Source organism: Sminthopsis crassicaudata, chromosome 5, assembly GCF_048593235.1.
Source record: "Sminthopsis crassicaudata isolate SCR6 chromosome 5, ASM4859323v1, whole genome shotgun sequence".
NCBI lineage: Eukaryota > Metazoa > Chordata > Mammalia > Dasyuromorphia > Dasyuridae > Sminthopsis > Sminthopsis crassicaudata.
The window spans coordinates 119,187,237-119,209,237 of NC_133621.1; the positions used below are offsets into that span (position 1 = coordinate 119,187,237).

The 22,001-nt window shown below is 31.6% G+C and overlaps 1 protein-coding gene across 2 annotated transcripts in view; it reads left to right on the top strand.

Annotated features, from left to right (window-relative positions):
• The first annotated feature begins 1,267 nt into the window (after positions 1–1,267).
• Positions 1,268–22,001, top strand: part of POT1 (protection of telomeres 1) — a 76,772-nt gene continuing 56,038 nt past the window's right edge. The window contains exons 1-7 of one of the 2 annotated variants that reach the window (XM_074268054.1): positions 1,268–1,393; positions 2,491–2,667; positions 7,163–7,235; positions 9,196–9,287; positions 14,302–14,409; positions 18,199–18,246; positions 20,037–20,151. In XM_074268054.1, the coding sequence (XP_074124155.1) occupies positions 2,545–2,667; positions 7,163–7,235; positions 9,196–9,287; positions 14,302–14,409; positions 18,199–18,246; positions 20,037–20,151 (559 nt within the window). In that variant the 5' untranslated portion in view covers positions 1,268–1,393; positions 2,491–2,544. Of the gene's footprint in view, positions 1,519–2,490; positions 2,668–7,162; positions 7,236–9,195; positions 9,288–14,301; positions 14,410–18,198; positions 18,247–20,036; positions 20,152–22,001 lie in introns of both variants that reach the window. The other variant, XM_074268053.1, reaches the window with a different exon arrangement.

Genomic DNA, 22,001 nt, shown 5'->3' on the forward strand with positions numbered 1-22,001 from the left:
GGAGAACAGAATATGGACACAAACTTATGCAAATTTCTACTGCTGATCCTAAGCTGCTGAAGTTGGTGGGACTTGCTGTGTTTGAAATGGACTTTCCATAGTTTTATAACTTGTTCCTAAGAGATCTTATTAGGACTTGCCATGAAATCTCATTAGTACTTGTCACATTGATTTCTTATGTGATGATGCTCACAAGCTAATTTATATCAGAACAATGAAAAGCAAACTCAAACAAAACTCTAGAACTCAAAACTCATTTATTCAAACATATATTTACTGGTCATATGCAATGCATCAAGAGAAATATAAAAAAAAAAGTGCTATGTGGTTCTTGCAAGTTAGCAATTTAAAATCTGAGTTCATCACAGAATATACCTTAAAAGTCTGCCACAAGAGTAAAAGATTACAGTTTTGACTTCATAGGTTTTCTTTTTTGAAGAATCACATCATAAGTACAGTAGTCAACACTGCCACTGTTTTTGGAAGGATATGTCAATCAACTTCCTGATGTCTCCACTTAATATCTTCCAGATTTCCCAAACTCAAAAATCTCCTAAAATACCAAGTTTCTGTGTGAGAGTTTCTATGAAAATACATATTTAATGAGGGTAAAATCTATTTGCCTTTTACATTCCTGTATATAGCACTCAATCCTTAACTCTTTTCAAAATATATGCAATACTTAAAAAGTTCAAGTGACTCTTTTCTCCTCTGGAGCACGGCCCTAATAGGGATTTGATGAACTCAATAGAAAGATCAGGGGCTGCTAAGGAAGTGTGGGGTGTGATTCACCTTCCCTGAAGAGTCGGCGAGCCGTTTGTTTGCCTCAATTTCCTCATAAAAGGAGCCAATCATTTCTTTGGAGAGAGAGAGAGAGAGAGAGAGAGAGAGAGAGAGAGAGAGAGAGAGAGAGAGAGAGAGAGAGAGAGCGAGAGAGAGAGAGAGAGAGAGAGAGAGAGAGAGAGAGAGAGAGAGAGAGAGAGAGAGAGAGAGAGAGAGAGAGAGAGAGAGAGAGAGAGAGAGAGAGAGAGAGAAAAAAAAAAAAAGGATGTGGAATGAAGTAGTTGATCTCACTTATTAACCCTTCGCCGTAGGAGTGGAGTAAATGACCTCCAAGGTGTTTTCCACCCAGACGACCGGATAGTGCATAAGCTCAGAGATACGAAATCCACAGCAAACCAAAGTTTCAAGAAATCTCACTTTTTCGTCGTCAAGGCGGGTAACAGAGCAAAAAAAAATTTTTCAGAGAGACTTGCCAGAAAAGGGGAAGCAGGAAATAGCGTCATATCATCAATGCGCAAGTGCCGGCTGCGACGCATGAGCAGAACGAATTTACCGACGTAACGTAGCGTAGCGTCTTCCGCAATTCCGGAGTTTGTGGGTCGCAGCGCGGGTGAGTTAACTCGCGTTCCTGACTAAGTAGCAGCTCCTCTCCTGCGTGAGGGCCACCGTGGGTCAGAATTGGACTCTGGACGGAGGAAAACAAGTGGACCCAGAGGCTATTTAGGACAACTTGAGGTGGACGAGTAGTCTCCTAAGAGCATAGCCATTGCAGTTTTGGTGGTTTGGGCGCCGACTTAGTTGGCGGAAGTTATCCCTTACACTTATTAAGAGCAGCATCTCTTTCACTGTGACCATTTCTATTAGTACTCAGCTTTGGAATAGGACACCTCCCCCCTGAGGTTGGGGGACTAGGATCCCGTCCTCTCGCCACTTTACCGACGAGCAAAATAAAGGTTCGGAGGCAAAGTGGAATGATCCGAGGCCACACAGCTGGGATCTTCGCGCCATAGTTTGTTTGTTTTTGGTCAACTAGTCAGTCTACGTTTGTTAAGCTCAAACTACGAGTCAGGAGTTGCTAGGAGGAAAGAATACTATGAAAAAAGATAAAAAAATAAGTTCCTGCCCACAGGGAGGTCACGTTCTAATTGTGGACACAAAATGCAAGCAGCTATGTACAAAAGCAAGCTATTGGGAAAGATGAAATCGGAAGTGATCTTCCCAGAGGAAAGGCACTAATTGTAACTGAGCATCTTTTGGAAGGCGGGATTTATAGAACCCAGGACTTAAAAGATGAGGGATGTTAGTTTCCTCCACTATAAAATAAAACAGAGCTTGCTTTTCAGTATTATGATTTTAAAAGGATTTTATTTAAAACATTGTAAACCTCAAAAACCCTGTTGCAAAATGGTTATTATGAAGAAGATGTTTTTTGTACTTATTGCATTGAAGGGACCTGTTGTCGATTTAGGAAAAAAAATAATAAAAAGTTTATGCTACAATGCAGTCCTAAACAATGTAATTGACGGGGAAAAGTACAAGGGGACACGTGTATGTAAAGGAGATGGAACTGAGCAAGCTTGACAGGAAAATCAGTCTTAGAATCCCAATTTGTAGTTTTATCTTTTGTTAAGTTTGTAGTAGTTGCCAAACTTGGGAATTGTTATGTGACCGTTTATTTAGGTCTAATGGTGATTTTTGTGCTCCCAGAAAAATACTATCAATCAAGAAGTATTCTAATTGGAGTTGGTTTTAAATACAAATATGCCAGTTCACCTAATAAAGGAAGTCAATGGAGTGCCTGAAGTGCAATTACCAAGCCACTTAGAAGAAGTAGATTTAAGAACTCTACGACTAGGTTGTGATTATTCAAACAAATTTATTCAGGTAAGGAGTTTAAATAATTCAAAATTCCTTTTCCTCAAAAAAAAAAAAAAGTATGTTAATATGTATAATGTTTGCGGGTAGGGGGTGTTGTTTCAATCATATACCCAACAGAAGATAATATATAATATTTAATCCCACAGGTTTTCCCTATTATCTGGTTTCTTTTCACATTCACTTGATTATTTTACTTTTCCTTTCAAAGTTGGGGGATGGGAGAAGCCTTAATTCAGACAAATCAGCAACTAGAATTAATTAAACACTTAAAATTTTTTAGACATATGGGATACAAATTACTACCCCTGCCCCTAAGGAGCAACATTCTAGTTCTGTGTATTCCTTAATTATATTTGTCAAATTTTAATGAAATTTCATTAGCCCTGGACAAAGGGCTGAAACAATCTGAGTCACCTGACAATACACATTGCTGTTTGAATCTTTATTACTTTTTTCCTCATTATTCTTCCAAATCCTAACCTTGTTAGTCATTTAGTTATTATATTTGTCTTGTTGTAATGTTTAATGTCCTTCACAGTTTCAGCTACCATGTTTTGACAAAATCTTTAGATATTTTAATCTTTGGTTATTATGTATACAAAAAAATAGGTAATACTAAATAGACTGTAGGTATATTATAGACTATAGGTAATACTAATAGGAACATAGATGTACTGAGAAGTTTTTTCCTTTATGTTGAAGTCATTGTTTGAATTATCCTCCTAGTTTTGCTGTGCTCTGTATTCATCCCACTCTTTACACGTTTCCTTGAATTCTTTATATCTGTCTTTTTTTTTTTTTATAGCATAATCATGTTTTATTATTTTCATAAACCACACTTTGTTTTAACACCCCCTAGTTTATTGGCACCCAACTTCATTTCAGTTGCTTGCTACTACAAAAAAATGTATTTTCCTGCATTTGACTATAGTATATATGCATAGTAATGCATAATACATATGCATTGCTGAGTCAGAGGTAGTGATTTTTTTAGTATAATTCCAAATTATTTTCCATAGTAGTTCAGCCTATTCACTGCTCCAATTGTAGTTTTTGTAATTTACCCTTTTCCCCCACTTTATTTTATAATATATGCTCCTTTTATTTGAGCATAATGTTAAATGGGAATTGTTATTCACAAGCGTAGAATATCTTAATCTTTTCTTCAGTAACCTGTAATTGTTACCTAAAAATGTGTTAATTTCATGTCTACTTTTCAGCAAAGATTTATAGTATAGTATTCCAGTGATTAAGGCATAATCAGACTTTCAAAATATATTGATTCACATTTAGTGGTATTTTCTTAATTGGTATACTGCTTGTTTCAAATTAAGATATGCATATCAAAAGAAATAAAAAAAACATAGTTTGATGTTAAATCATATACTTTATCTTATATTTTTAAATCATAGTAAGTATCTATTGTTCTCATGTTTGTCTTTTAATATTAAAAGATCCATGAATCTACTAATCCTTGATGATATAGCTACTTATTAACAATTTAATGATGTTCCTGGCTTATAGTAAAATACTATATTGGAAAAAAGATGAAAAAATGTGTTACTCAGATTTATTTTATTTTTAACTGATTCATTTCATTTTCTGAATCTTAGCCATATTATATGAATGTACTATTAAAATTTAATTTTATAGATTTTTTTTTAGAAATATTCATTGGATTTTTATCTTTTTGAATATCTTTTCTACCTAAAGTCATGGAATTAATACAAGATTAACATTAATGTTTACTGAATGAAGTATTTGTGATCTATGTAGTAAAATTAACATTTTTACTTACTGAATAAAGTACTTTACTTTTGTGACAGCAGACATTATATATATCTTATTTCAGGGCAATTTCTGGCTAATTAAGTCATTTAATCAAATAATAATGGATAATCAGTCTTGTCAGACTCTTCCTAATCTCATTTAGGATTTTCTTGGCAAAGATAATGGATTACTTTTTCTTTTTCTGATTCATTCAGATGAAGAAACTGAGGCAAACAGGAATAAGTGACTTGCCCAGGGTCACATAGCTACTAAGTGTTTGAGAATGGTTTACATAAATGAAAAAAAGTTAATTGTACTTTTTACTTGTGGGACCACAGTTTTAAAATGTAGTGATTTGATAAATAAAGTAGCACAGTCTCAAAGGTAGCAAGTTTCATAAAGTAATAAGTTAATTTCTTTTTTTTTTCAAAAATATTTTTTAGAATAACTTTAATGAGCATTTCATTATATTGAAGATACATGATATTTTTCTCTACCTAACAGCTAACAACCCCCGATGATTTATAATTATTTTCCATCATTGCTAAGAGTGACACATTTCCTCTGTACCAATCTAATAATGATGGGTCCTTTTGAACTTTTTTTAGATTACTCTTCATACAAGGGAAACATAATTTATCACCAGGCTCAAACTTGAAGTCTTTATGCAATTTGGTAGTTTTTTCCCGAATCCAGACTTAGCCTAACCTCTGAAAACACAGGACCAACTAAATCCATTGCTGTAGTGATTCATCTTCGTAAGACTGTATTTAGTTAAAAACCATACCAAATGTGTTCAGAATTGGCATTTGAAACAGACATTTCTTGATTTATGAGTAGTGGCATATGTATAACTTATTCATACAAATGATTGGCTATCACCAGCTCCTTCTACTCCCCTATCTCTCACTCAAAAACTGAAACTTGGCTGATAATTAACAATATGAAGTGGTATACAATATTTAGCATATATGAGGATGCTTTTATAAGTTTTCCTTTTAAAGCAATCTCATCTACATATATTTTCATACTGTCTTCTTAATGCTTTCCCAATATTTTAGAAAAACTTCGTTTAGTTTCCATTTGTGTCAGAAAATGATTAATCCTGACTGACAATACATTGGTAATATTCCAAAAAGAAGAAAAACGCAAGTTTTAAAGTTAAAATAAGTAGATGTGTTAAAGAAACAGTACTCTTATTTTCTAAAGTTTTATAGAGTCCCCAAAATTCACTTCAGGATTTTCATCTATTCACTTAGTCTCCTATATAGTTCATCATGCTGGTCCTCAAATATTAGATTAAACATATCTATCTATCTATCTTTCTATGTATATAGATAGATATATACATTTATATCTATCTATCTATCTACCTATGTATATATAAATATATATATATCCTATTTTTATATACACTATTACCCGATTTTTAGTGTGATTGGGCTTTTAGTTATTCATATGTTACATTAGGAACCTAGTCAGCACTTACAACATTTATTAATGTGAAAATGTAATTTGAATTCTGCAGGGTTGTCTTTAAAACAAAGAAAGATCAACTGGAAAGCTTTGTATATTATGTGTTTTCCTTAGTCCTTCTATAAGTAGAAAAAAGTAGGGTAATTAAAAAATTTAGTTCTGGCCATTTCAATTCAACAAAAATTTTACAATTGGTCATTGGATGTGTAACACCATAACTAGATTTTGGATAAGACACACAGTTTACATAAAATAGACCAATTATTGAGATAGCTTTTAATTGGTGTCCCTGCTTTACTCTCCTATCTATTTTGGACAGAGTTGCCTAATTGCTATCAAAGCATGACTCTGGCTCTATTACCATCCTGCTTAAGCAGCTTTGCTAGCTCCCTAAATCCATCCATAATCATGCTCCAGCTTTTCTCTGCATATTGATTTCACCTTTAGTACCCTTCATTTACTCTTTGTTCTGCTAAAGTGGTCTGTGTTGAACTTTATATGGACATTACATCCCAGGCTTTGGGATAATAACTCTTTGCATAAGTTTTCTGTCCTCTATGCACTTCTTGCTTTTCTTTTTAACTTTCACCTCTTGGAATTTCTGGCTTAGATGAAATAACACTTTTTTCAGATGTCTTTTCTTGACCTTTTTTGTTGTTAGTCTCCCCATGATCCTCTAGAATTCCATCATATTTACATTTATGGTATACTGGTATTTATTAGTATGCATATTGTTTTCCTGTATTAACTATGAAAATTTAGTTTTTGCCTTTGTATCTTACCCCTAAGTATAGTGTCTTGTACATAGTAAGCTTATAAGTAAGCATAATAAATGCTTACCAAATTGAATTAAGTGAGTGTTTGAAGGAGGAAATTTATTTGTAAAAGGAGTATATGAACCTGAGTATTTCAGGCTTTATAACAGTTATTAAATCTGCTGAAAAACAGACCCCACTTGAATGATGTGCAGTTGTGCCTTTATTTTTATTATTTTTTTTTTTTGGCTGAAGATCTTAGGAATACTTATATCCTGGCCTTTATTGAATTGTCATGAAAGGGTAGGTTACTAGAGTATCTCGACATTTATAGGGCATAGGTATTTTTCTAGATAAGATCCTCAGTTTTTATTCCATCAGAATTACTTTTGGACTCAGCATAATGCCTGCAGATCTTTGTTGAAATTGAAATGCAGTTTCCCAGTGTCTTTCAAATGTTGATTAATTGCCCTCTCCCTTTTTTGTTTTTAAATTTTCAGGGGACAGTTTCACTTATCTACTCTTTAACTCAGCTTGGAGATGGAACAGCCTTTTTGAAGATAATATTACAAGGTACGTAATATAAGAACAGCAGTTCACCTATAACAGTCATCCATTTGGAAGGAAACCTTTGCTTATATTAAAATTCTTCACCCAGTTATTCAGTATTCTTCACAATTTAATCCCATATCACCTTTTCAGCATTTTTCCTACTACTCAACCACAAAACCGTTTGCTTTCATCCAAACATATTTTGTACATTCTGATTTATGTGAAAAATTTGGAGATGTTCACTTTGCATTACACAGAAAACTCAGACATGCTAGATGACTGCTCATGGATTACATGAACTGCTCTATGCAATAGGGATTAGATTTGTTCTTTTTGACTTCATGACAGAAATAGGAGCAAAGAGTAGAAGCTACAAGGGATGTATATTTAATGTCAGTAAAATTGTCCTAAGCATTGGAGAGTTGTTCAAGAGTGGAATGGACTACTTTGGGAAGTGAGGTCATTTCTGCCTTCATAAAGAGTTTTTTTCTGTATCATTTTTCTCTTCACATAGCCACAACTAGTTTTATTCTTTTATCACTTCTCACTGTTCTTTTGCAATAGCATTCTAACTGTTCTCTCACTCATCCTCAAGCTTCATTCAGTTACAATACATTCATCTCTCAGCTGCCAAGATAAATTTACAGTCTTCAAAGAATCTAAGCTAATAGAGACAACATTCATTCATTTGATAAATATTCATTGAGCATCTAATAGAAACAAATCACTACACCTGATGTTGTGGGAAGACATATTAGAATATGAACTAGTTTCTGAATTATTAGGTGCTTTCATGGCATAATGGATGGAATGCTGTACTTGAGTGCACCTAAGTATTTCAGAGCTCTCCTTAGTAACTCTGTGACCTGAGTTATTTAATCTCACCCAGCCTAGGAGTTCTTGTTTTGAAATGGGAATAATAGCATCTGTATCCCTGGGTTGTTGTGAGAATTAAATAAGATAATTTATGTAAGCTGAGTGACAAATCTTAAAGTGATATTTCAAAGAGCTATAATAATCAGAGAGTCTAGAATCTAATTACAGTGTGAATATTTACAAAGTGCTGAATGAGTAAATATAAACTAATGTAGTCCAAGCAAAATATTGTCAGTAGATGAGTGGTTACAGTTCAATTATAGTTCATCAAGGGAAAGGTTCTTGGAAGACGATTTTGAACTGATACATGTACAATGGAGAGAAAGGAAATTTTACTTCACCTGTGGTAAAGTATGACATACATTATATTTAAGTAGGAAAATCTTTTATGTGTATGCATACATATGCACACATATACACATATAAAATGTATTATATAAAACAATTTGCATATGCCTTTTGCATATTGTTGGCAAAAAGTTTTTTAAGGGTTATTATTTTCATTTCTTTTAACAAGCAAAATTTTGGAAAGAAAAGAGTAGTGTGATTCTATTATATTAGTAATACTAGACCTTGGTATTAAAAATTTTGAGTAAAAAAAAATGTTTTTTATTCAGGACATGCAAAACAATGACAAAACTACATTAAATAAATATAAGGACATTTTGATTAGTATTCAAGAAAAAATGAATTTTTTTGTTGTGAACTATTGTAAAAGACCAAATTGAACAATGATTTGCTTAAAGAAAATTTGTAGTTTATGAAATATCTATTGAAGATAATTTGAAAGAAGATAAATACTAGAAATGTTGTTAGGATTTTAAATTTTTGATCCTTTAGAAATTAAGTAAAAGATTAAGTTGAAATTTGTGATGATATTTATCATCAATGATTAATAAGAAATTACATATTATTGTTATTGATAATACGTATTTTCTAAATTATTATTCAATGTTCTAAGCATTAGAAACTAAACATTTTAATTGCAAGTCATAATTTCATTTCAATGAGGATTTTGTATAATTTTAGGTTTTTTTAAATTTTTTTTTGTGTGTGTGTGAAAAATATTTTATGGCAATGTGTACTTTTTGTCCTTTTTCCTCAGAGAGAGAGAAATTTCATCCAGAAATCAACACAATCAATATATTATTCTTTGGAAATTTAGCTGAGCAGTGTGCAAAAGTTGTGCACCAAGGGGTAAGAAATGTTTATTTTTTTTATTTAGAAATAAATATCTAAAAAAAAAATAGCCATTTTTGGCCATCTATTCAGCTATAAGGTTTTTCTTTTTGTTTTTTGTTCGTGTGGTTGCCAATAAAGTTAATTACTGCTATAATTTTTCTGCTTCTGTAATTAAAAAAACAAAACAAAACACTTTTTTAAAGTTGACCTTTTATTTCATTGGTATGGGAAACTCCTCATGAGGAACTTTTATGTACCACTGTAGATGAACAATTTCTCTTCAATTTACTGATTGTAAGTTGCTTGGTACCTTGAGACACAAAGTGATTTGAACAAGGTTCATATAGCCACACTGTGGTGGAGCAGGATATTTGGGTCCAGGGCTTTTGGACTTTGCTGTTTTCTTTCTGTTACCTGCGGTTTTCAGTGTAGCCTTTCAATTCCGGGAGATCCCTGAGTCTCTTTTCAAGGGACCAAAAGGTCAAAATTATTTTCATAAAAATACAAAGATATTTCAATGTAGTCAGTAATGATAGTTATTCTTGTAGTTGACCACTTATCAGGGAATGGCTTTTGGTTTTATATTTATATCTTTATTAATATTTACATTTTCATTTACAGGAACACATCTCTCTCTCTCTCTCTCTCTCTCTCTCTCTCTCTCTCTCTCTCTCTCTCTCTCTCTCTCTCTCTCAATACATATCTGTATTGTTTCCATGTTTTGGATACTCAACTTTCATAGGAGGGAGTTGATACAATTTTCCTCCCATTTGATAGCTTCTTTTTTCCTAATTGAATTAATTTTGTTTGTAAAGCTTTTCATTTTCGTGGAAGCAAAATCATCTATTTTCTTTTATAATTACTTCTATCTACTGTTTGGTTAAGAAAATCTCTTCCACCATATCTTTAGTAATTAATTTTTTCCCCAATTTTGTTGTTTCTGATTGTCCTTTGTATAGTTTTCTATTTTTCTCTGTTTTTCTTCTATAATTGTCTTAAAATATGTAAGTAGGTATGTGTCACAGTGAATAGAATTCTGGACTTGCAATTAGGAAAACCTGAATTTAGATCAGATACATACTTACCTTAATATAAGAAGAAAAAATCATTAAGTGAAAACTTGGAAAAAAATTAAAAAGTACCTGTAAAACAAATAGAAGAGGAAAATAAATAAAAGAATCACTGTGTGATGGAATATTTCAGTGCCATAGGAAATAATGAATATGATGAATTTCAGAGACGAATGGAAAGGTCTGTAAGAACTGATATTGAGAAAAATAACCAGAGTCAGAGAAACTTTTCATTGACCACAATATTACAAATTGAACAATCCAAAAAAAACAAAAAACAAAAAAAAAAAAACATGTTAATGTTGCAAAATTATAAACTCTGCTGGGAAAAAATATGAAAGAATGTCCTTACCTCAAAATTTGCAGAAGTGGGAGGTCCATGACTATAGTACATTGCACATGTTTTCAGATTTTTGATGTATTTGTGAGATAGGTTATTTTATTATTATATATTTTTTTGGTCTTTAATTAACTTTGTTTTCTGCAATGGTGCTCTGAGAGACATTGGAGGAAATTTTGATAATTAAAAAAAATAAAAGATTTTAAAAACTTATTAAAAGAGCACAAGAAAAGCACATTTCATATAATAGAGCTCAATTTGTAGACCTGATATGTAAGGTATATATAAAATGTAAATGCTCATTGTATTTGCTATTTGCTAAATTTTAAATTAATTTTTTTTAAAACCTGATTTTGTACTAGAAAATATAGTTTTTTACTCTTTCTTACTCAAATAGCTTTTACTTTCAACTTTTTTTTTTTCATCCCCTTCATTCGCTGAACTTTTAAGATTGAATGTCTTTTATGGTGATTGAGGGATTTATTGAGACACTTCCTTTTTTAGGATTCTTCAAATTACTTGAAATTAATATGCAAAGATTAGAAAAAGATCCTTTAGAGTCTTTAAGGTATTATGAAAGTATTCAATAAATATATTCATTCATTCCAATTTCCCTCCCTTTTTTACATTTAGTTAAAATCATCTGAAAATGCAATATACTGTAATTGTAGGAAATTTATAAAATCAGCAAAACAACTGTAAAATACTTCACATTAATATTTCACCTAAAGGTGACATGTGGAAAAATGCTCTTATATTTAAATAGACTTTGAACAGGTAGTTATTAAAATAGAATAGAAGTGTACTAGTTAATTAATACTTGTCACATAACTAAGGATGATAATAGTGGCAAGTAGAGAGAGATTTAGTACCTCCCCCCCCCTTTTTTTCTTTAATTTCTTTCTTTTCTCTTTTCTTTTTGTAATAAGAATGGGATGAACAGGTCAGGGGAATAAAAGGCACAATTTATTTTGTCTTCACTCTGGATTAAACTGATTTAGGGCTGAATCAGAATCTTATTAGACTATTTAGTATGAATTATATTATCAGAAGGTTTAAGGAATCTATTTTCTCTGTAGCCTCACAGTTTTCCACCAAGAGGTTATTCAGTTGTTTCAGACATGTACAACTTTCCGTGACTCTATTTAGGATTTTCTTGGCAAAGATACTGAAGTAGTTGGCCATTTCTTTCTCCACATTAAAAAATAGGGTTAAGTTACCTACACAGGGTCACATAGCTAGTTAGTATCTGAGACCAAATTTGAACTCAGGAAGATGAGTCTCCCTGATTGCAGGCCTGGCACTTTATCCCCCTCACAATCTAGCTGCACTCATATAGGAATAAATCATTTAAATTAGGAAAACACACACATACATAAACATGCACATGTACACATATGTATTCCTGGTATCTTAGACTTATATTTGAAACCTTTAGAATCAGAAATCATCCTAGAAGGAAGTTTTTTTATTTGTTGTATTTGAATAATTACTGAATTTAAACATGTTTAAATTTATTGTGAATTTAATGATGTTGGAGAACTTAACTTTTTCTTATGCAGAGCAGAAAAAGATAAATGTGATTCTTCATTATATAGAAAAATTTTAAAATTAAAATTTAAAAATATTTAAAATTATTAAAACAATAATATTCCAAAACAATAATATAATAATAAAAGTACATTCCTTTCAAAAAAGTTCTGCTTGACTCTTTTCTTCTGAGCTTCCTTCTATTCTAAATATTAAAATAAACTTCATTAAATATCTTTTTTTTTTTCCTTCCTCATTTTGGGGAGACAGCATTATTAGGTAGTTCTCTACTCCTCCCTAAGTCAACTCCATTCCAAAAAAACAAAAAATCCCAAAAAGCCAAAACTGTAATCTTTCTAACAGGCATAATCAAGGAAAACAAATGTATCCATTTGTCATTCCAAAAATATGTTTCATTTGGTAATCTTGAATCTGTCACCCAAAATCAGAATGTCGTATTTCCTTATCATTCCTTTGGAGTTGGAGTTGAGCATTTCATTTATCCTAGTTCTTAAATCTGTTAAAATTATTTCTCATTACAATGTAATTGTATATTTTGTTCTTCTGGATTTGTTAACTTCCTTCTAGCCTTTCCAGATTTCTTTTTCCTTTCATCATTTCATATGATATGATAATAGTCTTTTTTTCATATATCATAATTTGTTTACCTTTTCTCTTGTTGGTAGCACCCATTTCTTTACAGTTCTTTATTACAACAAAAAGTGATGTAGTAAATGTGTGTGTGTATATGTTCTGTTTGGATCCTTTTTTGGTGTTTAATTGGATGTTTAAAACTTGTGAGTTTTCTTTTTTTTTTTTTTTTAGAATCTCTCTAGCTCTCTCGCTCTCACTTTCTCTCTCTTCCTTTTTTCCCTCTCTTTTTCTCTCTTTTCTCCTGTACTCCAGCCACTTTTGTTTCAGTTCCAAAGTTTTGTTTCAGGGAGAATTACTATATATCTTAATTTTGTCACCTAGATAATGATGCATTGAATTAATATAATCCTTAAGGTCTCTTTCAGCTCTAAATTCTGTGAGTTTCTGAGATAAAAAAATTAAGCCTCAGAGTTAGTATGTGAATTCTAAACTTTTATATTTCCTAATATTTTGGCATTAATTCATAATAATTAATTTTATAATAATATTGATTCACTAATGTACTTCTTTTGCCTTTTTCAAGGGAAAGTTTGTTTTTAAATGTAATGTGAAATTCCTAATAGTGTTTTGTAATCTAATTAACTATTCATTTTATTTTTCATTCACACAAAGATATTCAGATTGAGACTTTTTGTTTTACTATTCCCTGTTCCTCCCTGCCCCTCTCCCAGTTCTATAACTAAAACTTTCATGAGTTTTTAGTACTTTAGTAAGTTTTTAACATGTTCTTAAATCAGTATTAAAAAAAATAACAAATTTAATTGTGGATAGAGAAGTTGAAACCTTTAGAAGAGAAAGTTGGTAACTTATTAGCACTAAATCTCAGGTGGTTATGCTAACAATGATAATGACAATTACATGTTACTTTCTTAAGAATCATGAAATTTAAAGCTACATGACACTTTAGAAGTTATCTCAACTATACTTTTATTTTAATGATAAACTGAGAACCTGGTTCTTTAGCAAGTTGAGTGACTTGATTAAGGTGACACAACTGCAAAACTTCAATTTGAGCTGTTCTTCAGACTCCAAATCCAGTAGTCTTTCAACTAAACTAAAATTCTTTTTTACTTAAAAATGTTATTGAAAACATTTTTCCCAGTGGTTTTTTTTTTGTTTTTTTTTTTTTTTTTTAATTCTTTTCTCTTTTGTTGCCAAGGGAAAATTTTTATTTCTTAGAGTCATATGTCATCAAATAAGCACATGAACACATCAGCTATTGTTTGTAAAAATGACTGATATAGATAAGTATGTGCTGTTTTCTTTTGGGGGTGGGGGATCTTTTTTTAAAGTAAAGAATTTATATGAAATCATTACTCATTCAAATGGTAGGGTTGGTTTATTTTTATTTATTTTTTAATTTTTTTTGAGAAATATGTATGTTTCTTTTTTTAGAAATTACTCTTTTTTCCCCTACTTTACACTCCACCAATAGGACATTATTGTAGTGACTGGATTTGTTTTGGAGGAGACTTCCTCTTCAAGTGAACATAATACGAATTGCTTGCAATTGAAAATGTCTCCAGATGAATCTACTGCTTATGTGAGTATACACATTTTCTGCTTTGCTTATGTTATATTTAGTAATTAACAAAACAGCATTGAATAGAAATAGAATTGCCACATCCAATCATATGTTCTAAGCTTTTTACAAATTTTTTTTTTTTGCTTGCATTATGGAAATTTAAAAATTTTGAGTGATTAGGATGAGATCAGAGTGAATTTAAAATTTTATGGTAGCTGTCCTTTCATTTGTTGTCTTCCAGTTTTATTTATAACGAGATTATCAGTATAACTATATTTAAGAATAATGATTGAGAAAACATTAGGTTTGTAAATGAGAGGTCTTTGATTTTGAAAAGGGGCATTTCTATCTAGCAATAAGGTCCAGGCGATTTGGAAGAGAATGAGAGATTAACAGTGAGACAGGGTTTGATCCTGATGCAAAACTCAGTTCTTGGCTATCTTTTCTAATTTTAATTATACTTTCATTCAGACTCCTTGACTCATTGGTCATGATAAAGGAGTCAAAAATATTCTTTCTTTCCTATTGTCATTTCTAAAACCTCTCTATCACATGTACCTTTGAGCCTGTCCCTTCCCATCTTATCTGGCAAATTGTTACTTCTGTCTTCCTCATTCCCTTCTCTAAATTTTAGTCTCTCCCTCTTTACTGATTCCTTTTCTTTTGCTTCTTTCTTCCTTGATCCTACCATTGCTTGCTGGCTGTTCTTTCCTCTGATCAGCTAAACTCCTCAAGGATGCATTTTAAACATGATGTTATTATTCCTTTTCTATTCTTTCCTCTTTTCCTCTGCAGTCTGACTTCTGTCTTCATCAGCTTAAAGTGCTCTTTTTTTTCAAAGGCAACACCAATGATATCACTTAAAAGAAATTTCATTGATATAGTTTGTTTTTCATTATCTAAATTTCTATCCATTATGTCTCCCCCATTTTCTCCAGTGGTCTCAATGATTTTCAGATCTCCTGGTTTTTTCTTAGTCCTCCTTAATCTGGAACTTACTATTGAGATGAAGGGACAACGTGGGCAGAGATCTTCCAGGATGAGAAGACAGATTAAGCATAATGTTAATGTTTTCCTAGTGAATACTAGAGACAGGAAAAGTTTTAATAACAATGTTCTTTCCTGGTTTTTCTCTTTATCTGATCTCTCTTCTGTCTTTCAGTAAGTAGAGGTGTTTCAAAGACTTTTTCCTGGCTCCCTCCTTGTTTTCTCAGTTGGTGATTTCAAGTTTTCATCTCTATATAGATGGTTCACAGATATGTATATCCAGCCATAATCTTTCTCCTAGGTTACACTCTTGCATTAGCAGTTGCTTTTTGGAATCTGAAAGTAAATATCCCATAGACATTTTAAATTCAGTAAGTCCAAAACTGAATTCATTATTTTTCCCTAAGATTGAATTTCCATTTTACTATTAAGGGCACCACCATGCCATGCTCCTGTCATCTCATTTCACAGCCTTGACATCATCCTCAGTTCCTCATCACACTCATCCCACATATATATTCTATTGTCAACTCTTAAAGTTTTTACCTTCTCTTCACTCGAACAGTTAGATCTTTTTTGCTTTTCTGAGATCATGAGTACTAATGCTACACTTTTTTCTTCAGCTGAAGCATAACAGATTCTGCTTCAGCCCCTTATTTTAACTCTATGTGGCTTTTTCAAGTGTATTGCCTTTTAGCAACATATTGTTGCATTGTGGTTTCTAATTCCATTTTGCTATTGACTTCTATCTAATAGGTAAATTCATCCCATTCACATTCATAGTTATAATTATTAACTATATTTTCTTCCATCATGTTTTCTTCTGTTTATCTTTCTTTTTCTCTTTTTATTCTGTTCTTCCTCAGAAGCCTTTGTTGCTTCTGACTACTGCCTCCCTTAATCTGTTCTGCCTTTTTTCATTCTCCCTTAACTCAAAATGAGGTTCAATTGTTGCCCTTCTTTCCTCCAACTTCCCCTCCACTATAAAAGCCTTTTTTATGTGAGGAAAATTTCCCCATTCTACTTTTCTCTTCCTCCTTCCAAAGCCATCCCTCTTTCTCACTATTTTTTTTAATAGTTTTTATTTACCAGATATATGCATGGGTAATTTCACAACAATTGCCAATTTGACAATTGCCAAACCTTTTGTTCTAATTTTTTTCCCTCCTTTCCTTCCCTCCCCGCCGATGGCAGTTTGACCAATACATGTTCAACATATTAAAGTATAAATTAAATACAATATATGTATACACGTCCAAATGGTTGTTTTGCTGTCCAAAAAGAATCGGACTTTAAAATAGCCTGTGAAGGAAATCCAAAATGCAGGTAGACAAAATTAGAGGGATTGGGAATTCTATATAGTGGTTCATAGTCATCTCCCAGAGTTCTTTTTCTGGGTGTAGCTGGTTCAGTTCATTACTGTTCTGTTGGAACTGATTTGGTTCATGTCATTGTTGAAAATGGTCATATCCATCAGAATTGATCATCATATAATATTGTTGTTGAAGTATACAATTATCTCCTGGTCTTGCTCATTTCGCTCAGCATCAGTTCATGTAATTCTCTCCAGGCCTTTCTGAAATCATCCTGCTGGTCCTTTCTTACAAAACAATAATATTCCATAACATTCATATACCACAATTTATTCAGCCATTCTCCAATTGATGGGCATCCAGTTAGTTTCCAGTTTCTGACCACTACGAAGAGGGCTGCCACAAACATTCTTGCACATACAAGGTCCCCTTCCCTTCTTTAATATCTCTTTGGGATATAAGCCCAGTAATAACACTGCTGGGTTAAAGGGTATGCACAGTTTGATAACTTTTTAAGCATAGTTCCAAATTGTTCTCTAGAATGGCTGGGTGTATTCACAATTCCACCAACAATCTTATCAGTGTCCCTGTTTTCTCACATCTGCAACATTCTGCATTATCTTTCCTTGTCACACTAAATTTTTTTTGAGATCATCTCAACATAATCAACTCATACTCATGCCCTTTGTATATGTAGAATCCTCCTTACTGCCTTAATGAAGTTTTTAGGAGTAATATGTATCTTCCTTCCATATAAGAATGTAAATAATTTACCTTTATCAAATGGAGAAGTCTAGAAATTCCAAAATGAATTCCACCAGTGAGGGAAAAGGAGATAGTTTTGCTAAAAACCTTGAATCCTTTCTTTCATCCTCTTATCTACTTCCTTAAGACTAATTTGGATATCAACTGATAAACAGTAACATTAGTAAATTTCAAAATTAGACTTTAAAATCTTTTTACTTTAAAGTTTTAATGCTTCTTGACTCGGTTTGGAAAAAGCTTTACATAAAGTAGTTGTTTTCATGTTGTCAGCAATTAGAATGTGAGATCCTTGACATCTTGTCCATACCTTTTTTTATATCCCTAGAACTTAGCACACTGACTGGCACATAATGGGTGTTAATAAATGTCCATTGATGATGATGATTCTGATGAAGATGAATTGGTGCATGAGAAGTTAGCAGTATGTGATATATATCATCCCTGTTATCCTGTTTGCTCCTAAAATTGTACTGAGAATGCTTTCAATAAGCCTACAAAGGAGGAAGTAACACTCTAATAGATTCAGAAGTAGGAATTCAATCCACCTGAGCAGTACTGTGTAGAACATTAAAAATAAAAGAATAATAGTAAGATTTGAAAAACAGCTTTACATAAAAATTACATAATTTTATACCATTTTTGGTTTAGGCTAATATTGTATGAACTGACTCACTATAATGATAGTTTTGATAAACTTTATATTAAAATTATCTATAGATAAATCTCTTTATTCATTTTTCAGATTTATGTTAAATATGACACAGTTATTTCTGAGGAACCTATATGTTTGGTAAGTTTGGATTCAGTTTTGACAGTTTAATTTTTATGACTATTTTCTTCAAATGTAATAAATAATTTGATTTTTAAATTAGTTCACTAAAATTAAGAAACACATTCTTCCATTAATTTTTATGAGTAAAAAAATAACTAAACAGTTTTGGTTTATTAATACTGGTTCACTATCATTCTGCATATATAACATTTTATATAAACCATCTCTGCAAAGCAAAAATTGTAAAATTCAAGTTATTCATATAAAATGACCATCTTTGTATCAAATTTCACACTATCATTAATATCATGAGGGTTTTTTTAAATGGTAAATTAGAAAATACTTTTCCTACATGCTCCATATATTTATATTTTTTCCTATATATTTTCATCAGTTTTGAACATTATATATTTGCTTACTTAAGTTAGTGAAAACATTTATATGTTTTACTCTAAAGAATATTGAATTTAGAAGCCAAAAGTCTGGTTTCAAGTCTTATCTCATATTGCTGTCTGCTCTAAACACAACACTTTGTTCCTTAGTTCTTAAGGTTATTCATCTGTAAAGTGATGGAGTTAGAGTAAATTATCTGTTAAGGCCCTTCAAGGTCTAAATTCTATGATCTAATTTTTTCTCATTTTTGTTTGTTTAAAACTTAATACAAAGATAAAGGTGATCATTTCATTGGAAGGGTCACTTAGCCTTCTTCCCATTGAGAGGAGAAAATCAGACTCTCCCATTAGCCATCTTTGTGACTTTTTGTGGGCTTTAATTTCCTAACCCATCAGACAAATAAGTTTAATTAGATAATCTCTAAAGTCCCTTTCAGTTCTTTCTCTATTTCTGTTATCTAACTTAAACTTAACAAAAGAAAAGTCCTGATAAATAGAATAGTTTTCCCCAGAGAAAAGAGTAGTCAATGAAAGCATTTTAAAATGAAAGAAAAAAAAACTATTATTCTGCATTGTCTTTGATTTTATTGGCTTTTCAAAGTTAGTATGTATTTAAAGTTGTGCTATGATGCCCATTTATCTGGCAATCTACTATCCAACAGCTTCAGCTTTAGGGAAGCTTTAGGGAAAAGCTAGAAACTTGAGTAATTTAGAAGTAAATGAAGAAGTTTTTGTCCCAGTTCATTTTGCAAAGGCTTGGAACTACCATTTTCCCCCTCAGGCATAGAGTCTATTTGATTTAACTATATACATATTGTATTTTCTGAAAGCACTTACTGATCTTCAGTCCTTCCCTAGATTCATTCAGGGAATGAAGAATAGGCAGTTTGGGGTGGAAATTATGAGGTAGAAGAGTGTAGATGGGGAGGGAGAAAAGGACATAATTCATGGTAATGATAAAGAAGTTTCTACACAGTTCAAGGCCCTTATATGCAATAAGAAAAAAATAACAATCCCTGTCCTCAGGGAGCTTCTATGCTACTCTAAACACAAGCATACATTTAGTAAATAAAAATGTATGCATACTAATAGGAAGTAATTTCCAATAGATTAGAGTGCTAATAACTAGGGGCTGTTACTGATGACAGAAATTCTTAGAGACAAAGGTAAGGAGGGCAAACTTTCACCTGGACAAAGTTTGGAGGCAGAGATTGTTGAATGCATATTGGCAGTATTTCATTAAAAAAAAAATGGTTAAAAGAAAGTTTTGAAAGTCAGGCAAGTAAAATAGTTAAACTTAATTTATCTTAAAATATCCTTATGTCTAATTTCCCAACTATGACAGATTAACAAAAAAAACCTACTGTATTGCTAAATGTATATATGAAAACATGTTCTATATTTCTATTTATGTAGAGTGTGACACCCAAGTACACATACACACCTCTGAATCAACTTAAGCATGGGTCTATAGTCAATGTATATGGTGCAGTGAAGTTCTTCAAACCCCCTTATCAAAGCAGGGGAACCGGTTAGTATTTAAAAAGTATATTTGTGTTTTAAATTTTTATGTGGTTGGTCTTCTTTTTTTGTTTTTTTTAATTATGTGATTGTTTCATAATTTTAAATACTGGACCAAAAATCTTATTTGTGAATTGTGATCCAGTGTTCTAGTGATACTTTTTTGGGTTAAATGACCTTATTACCAGAATTTGTTGAAAGCAGATATATAGAATTTAGAGGGTCTAAAAAAGAATAAACAAGAAGAAATTAATGAATTAGAAAGTAAGGATTACTCATCTTCATTGAAGTACAAACATGTACATAATACTATTCTGTGCACTGTCAATTGAACAGATATTAACTCTGCTCCTTAAAGCAATTTATTAATAATAGAGTTTTTCAAAATGGACAGATAGAAAAAAGGACAAAATTGAAAAAAGCTATAGAAAGTTAATGAAAGTCATGCAAACAAAACATATTTATATTATATAGGTTTTTTTTTTTTTTTTTTTTGTGGAATAATCTAGCCATTCACTCCATTAGCTATTGGAAGAATTTTATTTCCATGTTTTCAAGCTTGCATAATATGCAGAGTTCTTCACCCCATAGCCTCTATTTCTTTAAAGAGTTAGGGGTGGGGAGGAAAGAAAAAAGTAGAGAGATGCTTTCTCTTATCTTTTTTTTGGAACCAAGATTTTTAAATTTTATATTATTCCATTTCAGTTTTGTCTTTGATGTTTTTTTTCATTTACTTTATTGTAGTCATCCTACCTTTCTTTTTTCTGGCCCTGCTTACTTCACTTTATATCAGTTTATATAAGTCTTTTCATGCGTTCTGTGTGGTCTTTTTTGAAAGTAAAATGGCCTCTGAAGGTCCCTTCCAGCGCTAGATCTATTATCATTTGATTTAGGATTGTTATGATAGCCTTGAAACTTGATGATTGACTGATGAATATATGACCTTGGAATCAAGAAATCTTTGCTGACCAAGTGGCCAGTATAACAAAATACTTGTTTGCATATCATGTGATTTTAGAGAAAAAATTATTGCGCTCTCTTTTTTTTTTTTTTTTGGTCACCTTTATTTCTATATGTAACCATTTTATACCCAGAGATCTAATTGCCATAATAAGAATAAAAGACAAAAATCAGTTCAGCAAAACTAACCAACATCAATTGAATCTGATAGCTTATGCAATATTCTGTATTCATAATAACCTCATCTCTGCAAAAAAGGAGGAGAAGGAGGCACATTTTCTCTTTTTTAGACCATCTTGATGATCTTAATTAATAAAGTGTTCAGATTTTGTTTCTCATTTACATCTATTTACATTCTCTGGTAGTCATTGTGCATTTTTTTTTTTTTTAATTTCTTCTTCAGTTTAAATCAGTTCATATAAATTTTCCATTATTGCATGTAAATCTTAAACACTAATTAGTAAAAATGACAATGGGAAATATTTGAGGTTTTGTTTTTAAAATTTCAAAAGTAGTATCAATTCTAAAGTTCCATAAAAATTTACTCACATACTTCCCAAACATTTGCACGTAAATTGTTAGCTATAGGTTTGAATTATTGAAGTACATAATAACACTTTTTCTAGACGGTTACACAAAAAAAGGATTTAGAATAAATATGAGTCACAAAGAATTAAACTGTGCATGCCAGATATGTTCAGATATACAAAATCAGCTGGAGACATTAAGAGCTAGTAATAGACCATCTGCTATTATAGAGATTAGGGCATATGTTTAACTATGTTTTTTTTTCCTCCTCTGATCCATATTTATAAATGAATATCATCAATTCCATTTGAACATATTCATTGATAATGCTAAAAATATATCTTGAAACTCTAGGAGAGTTTCTAAACTATC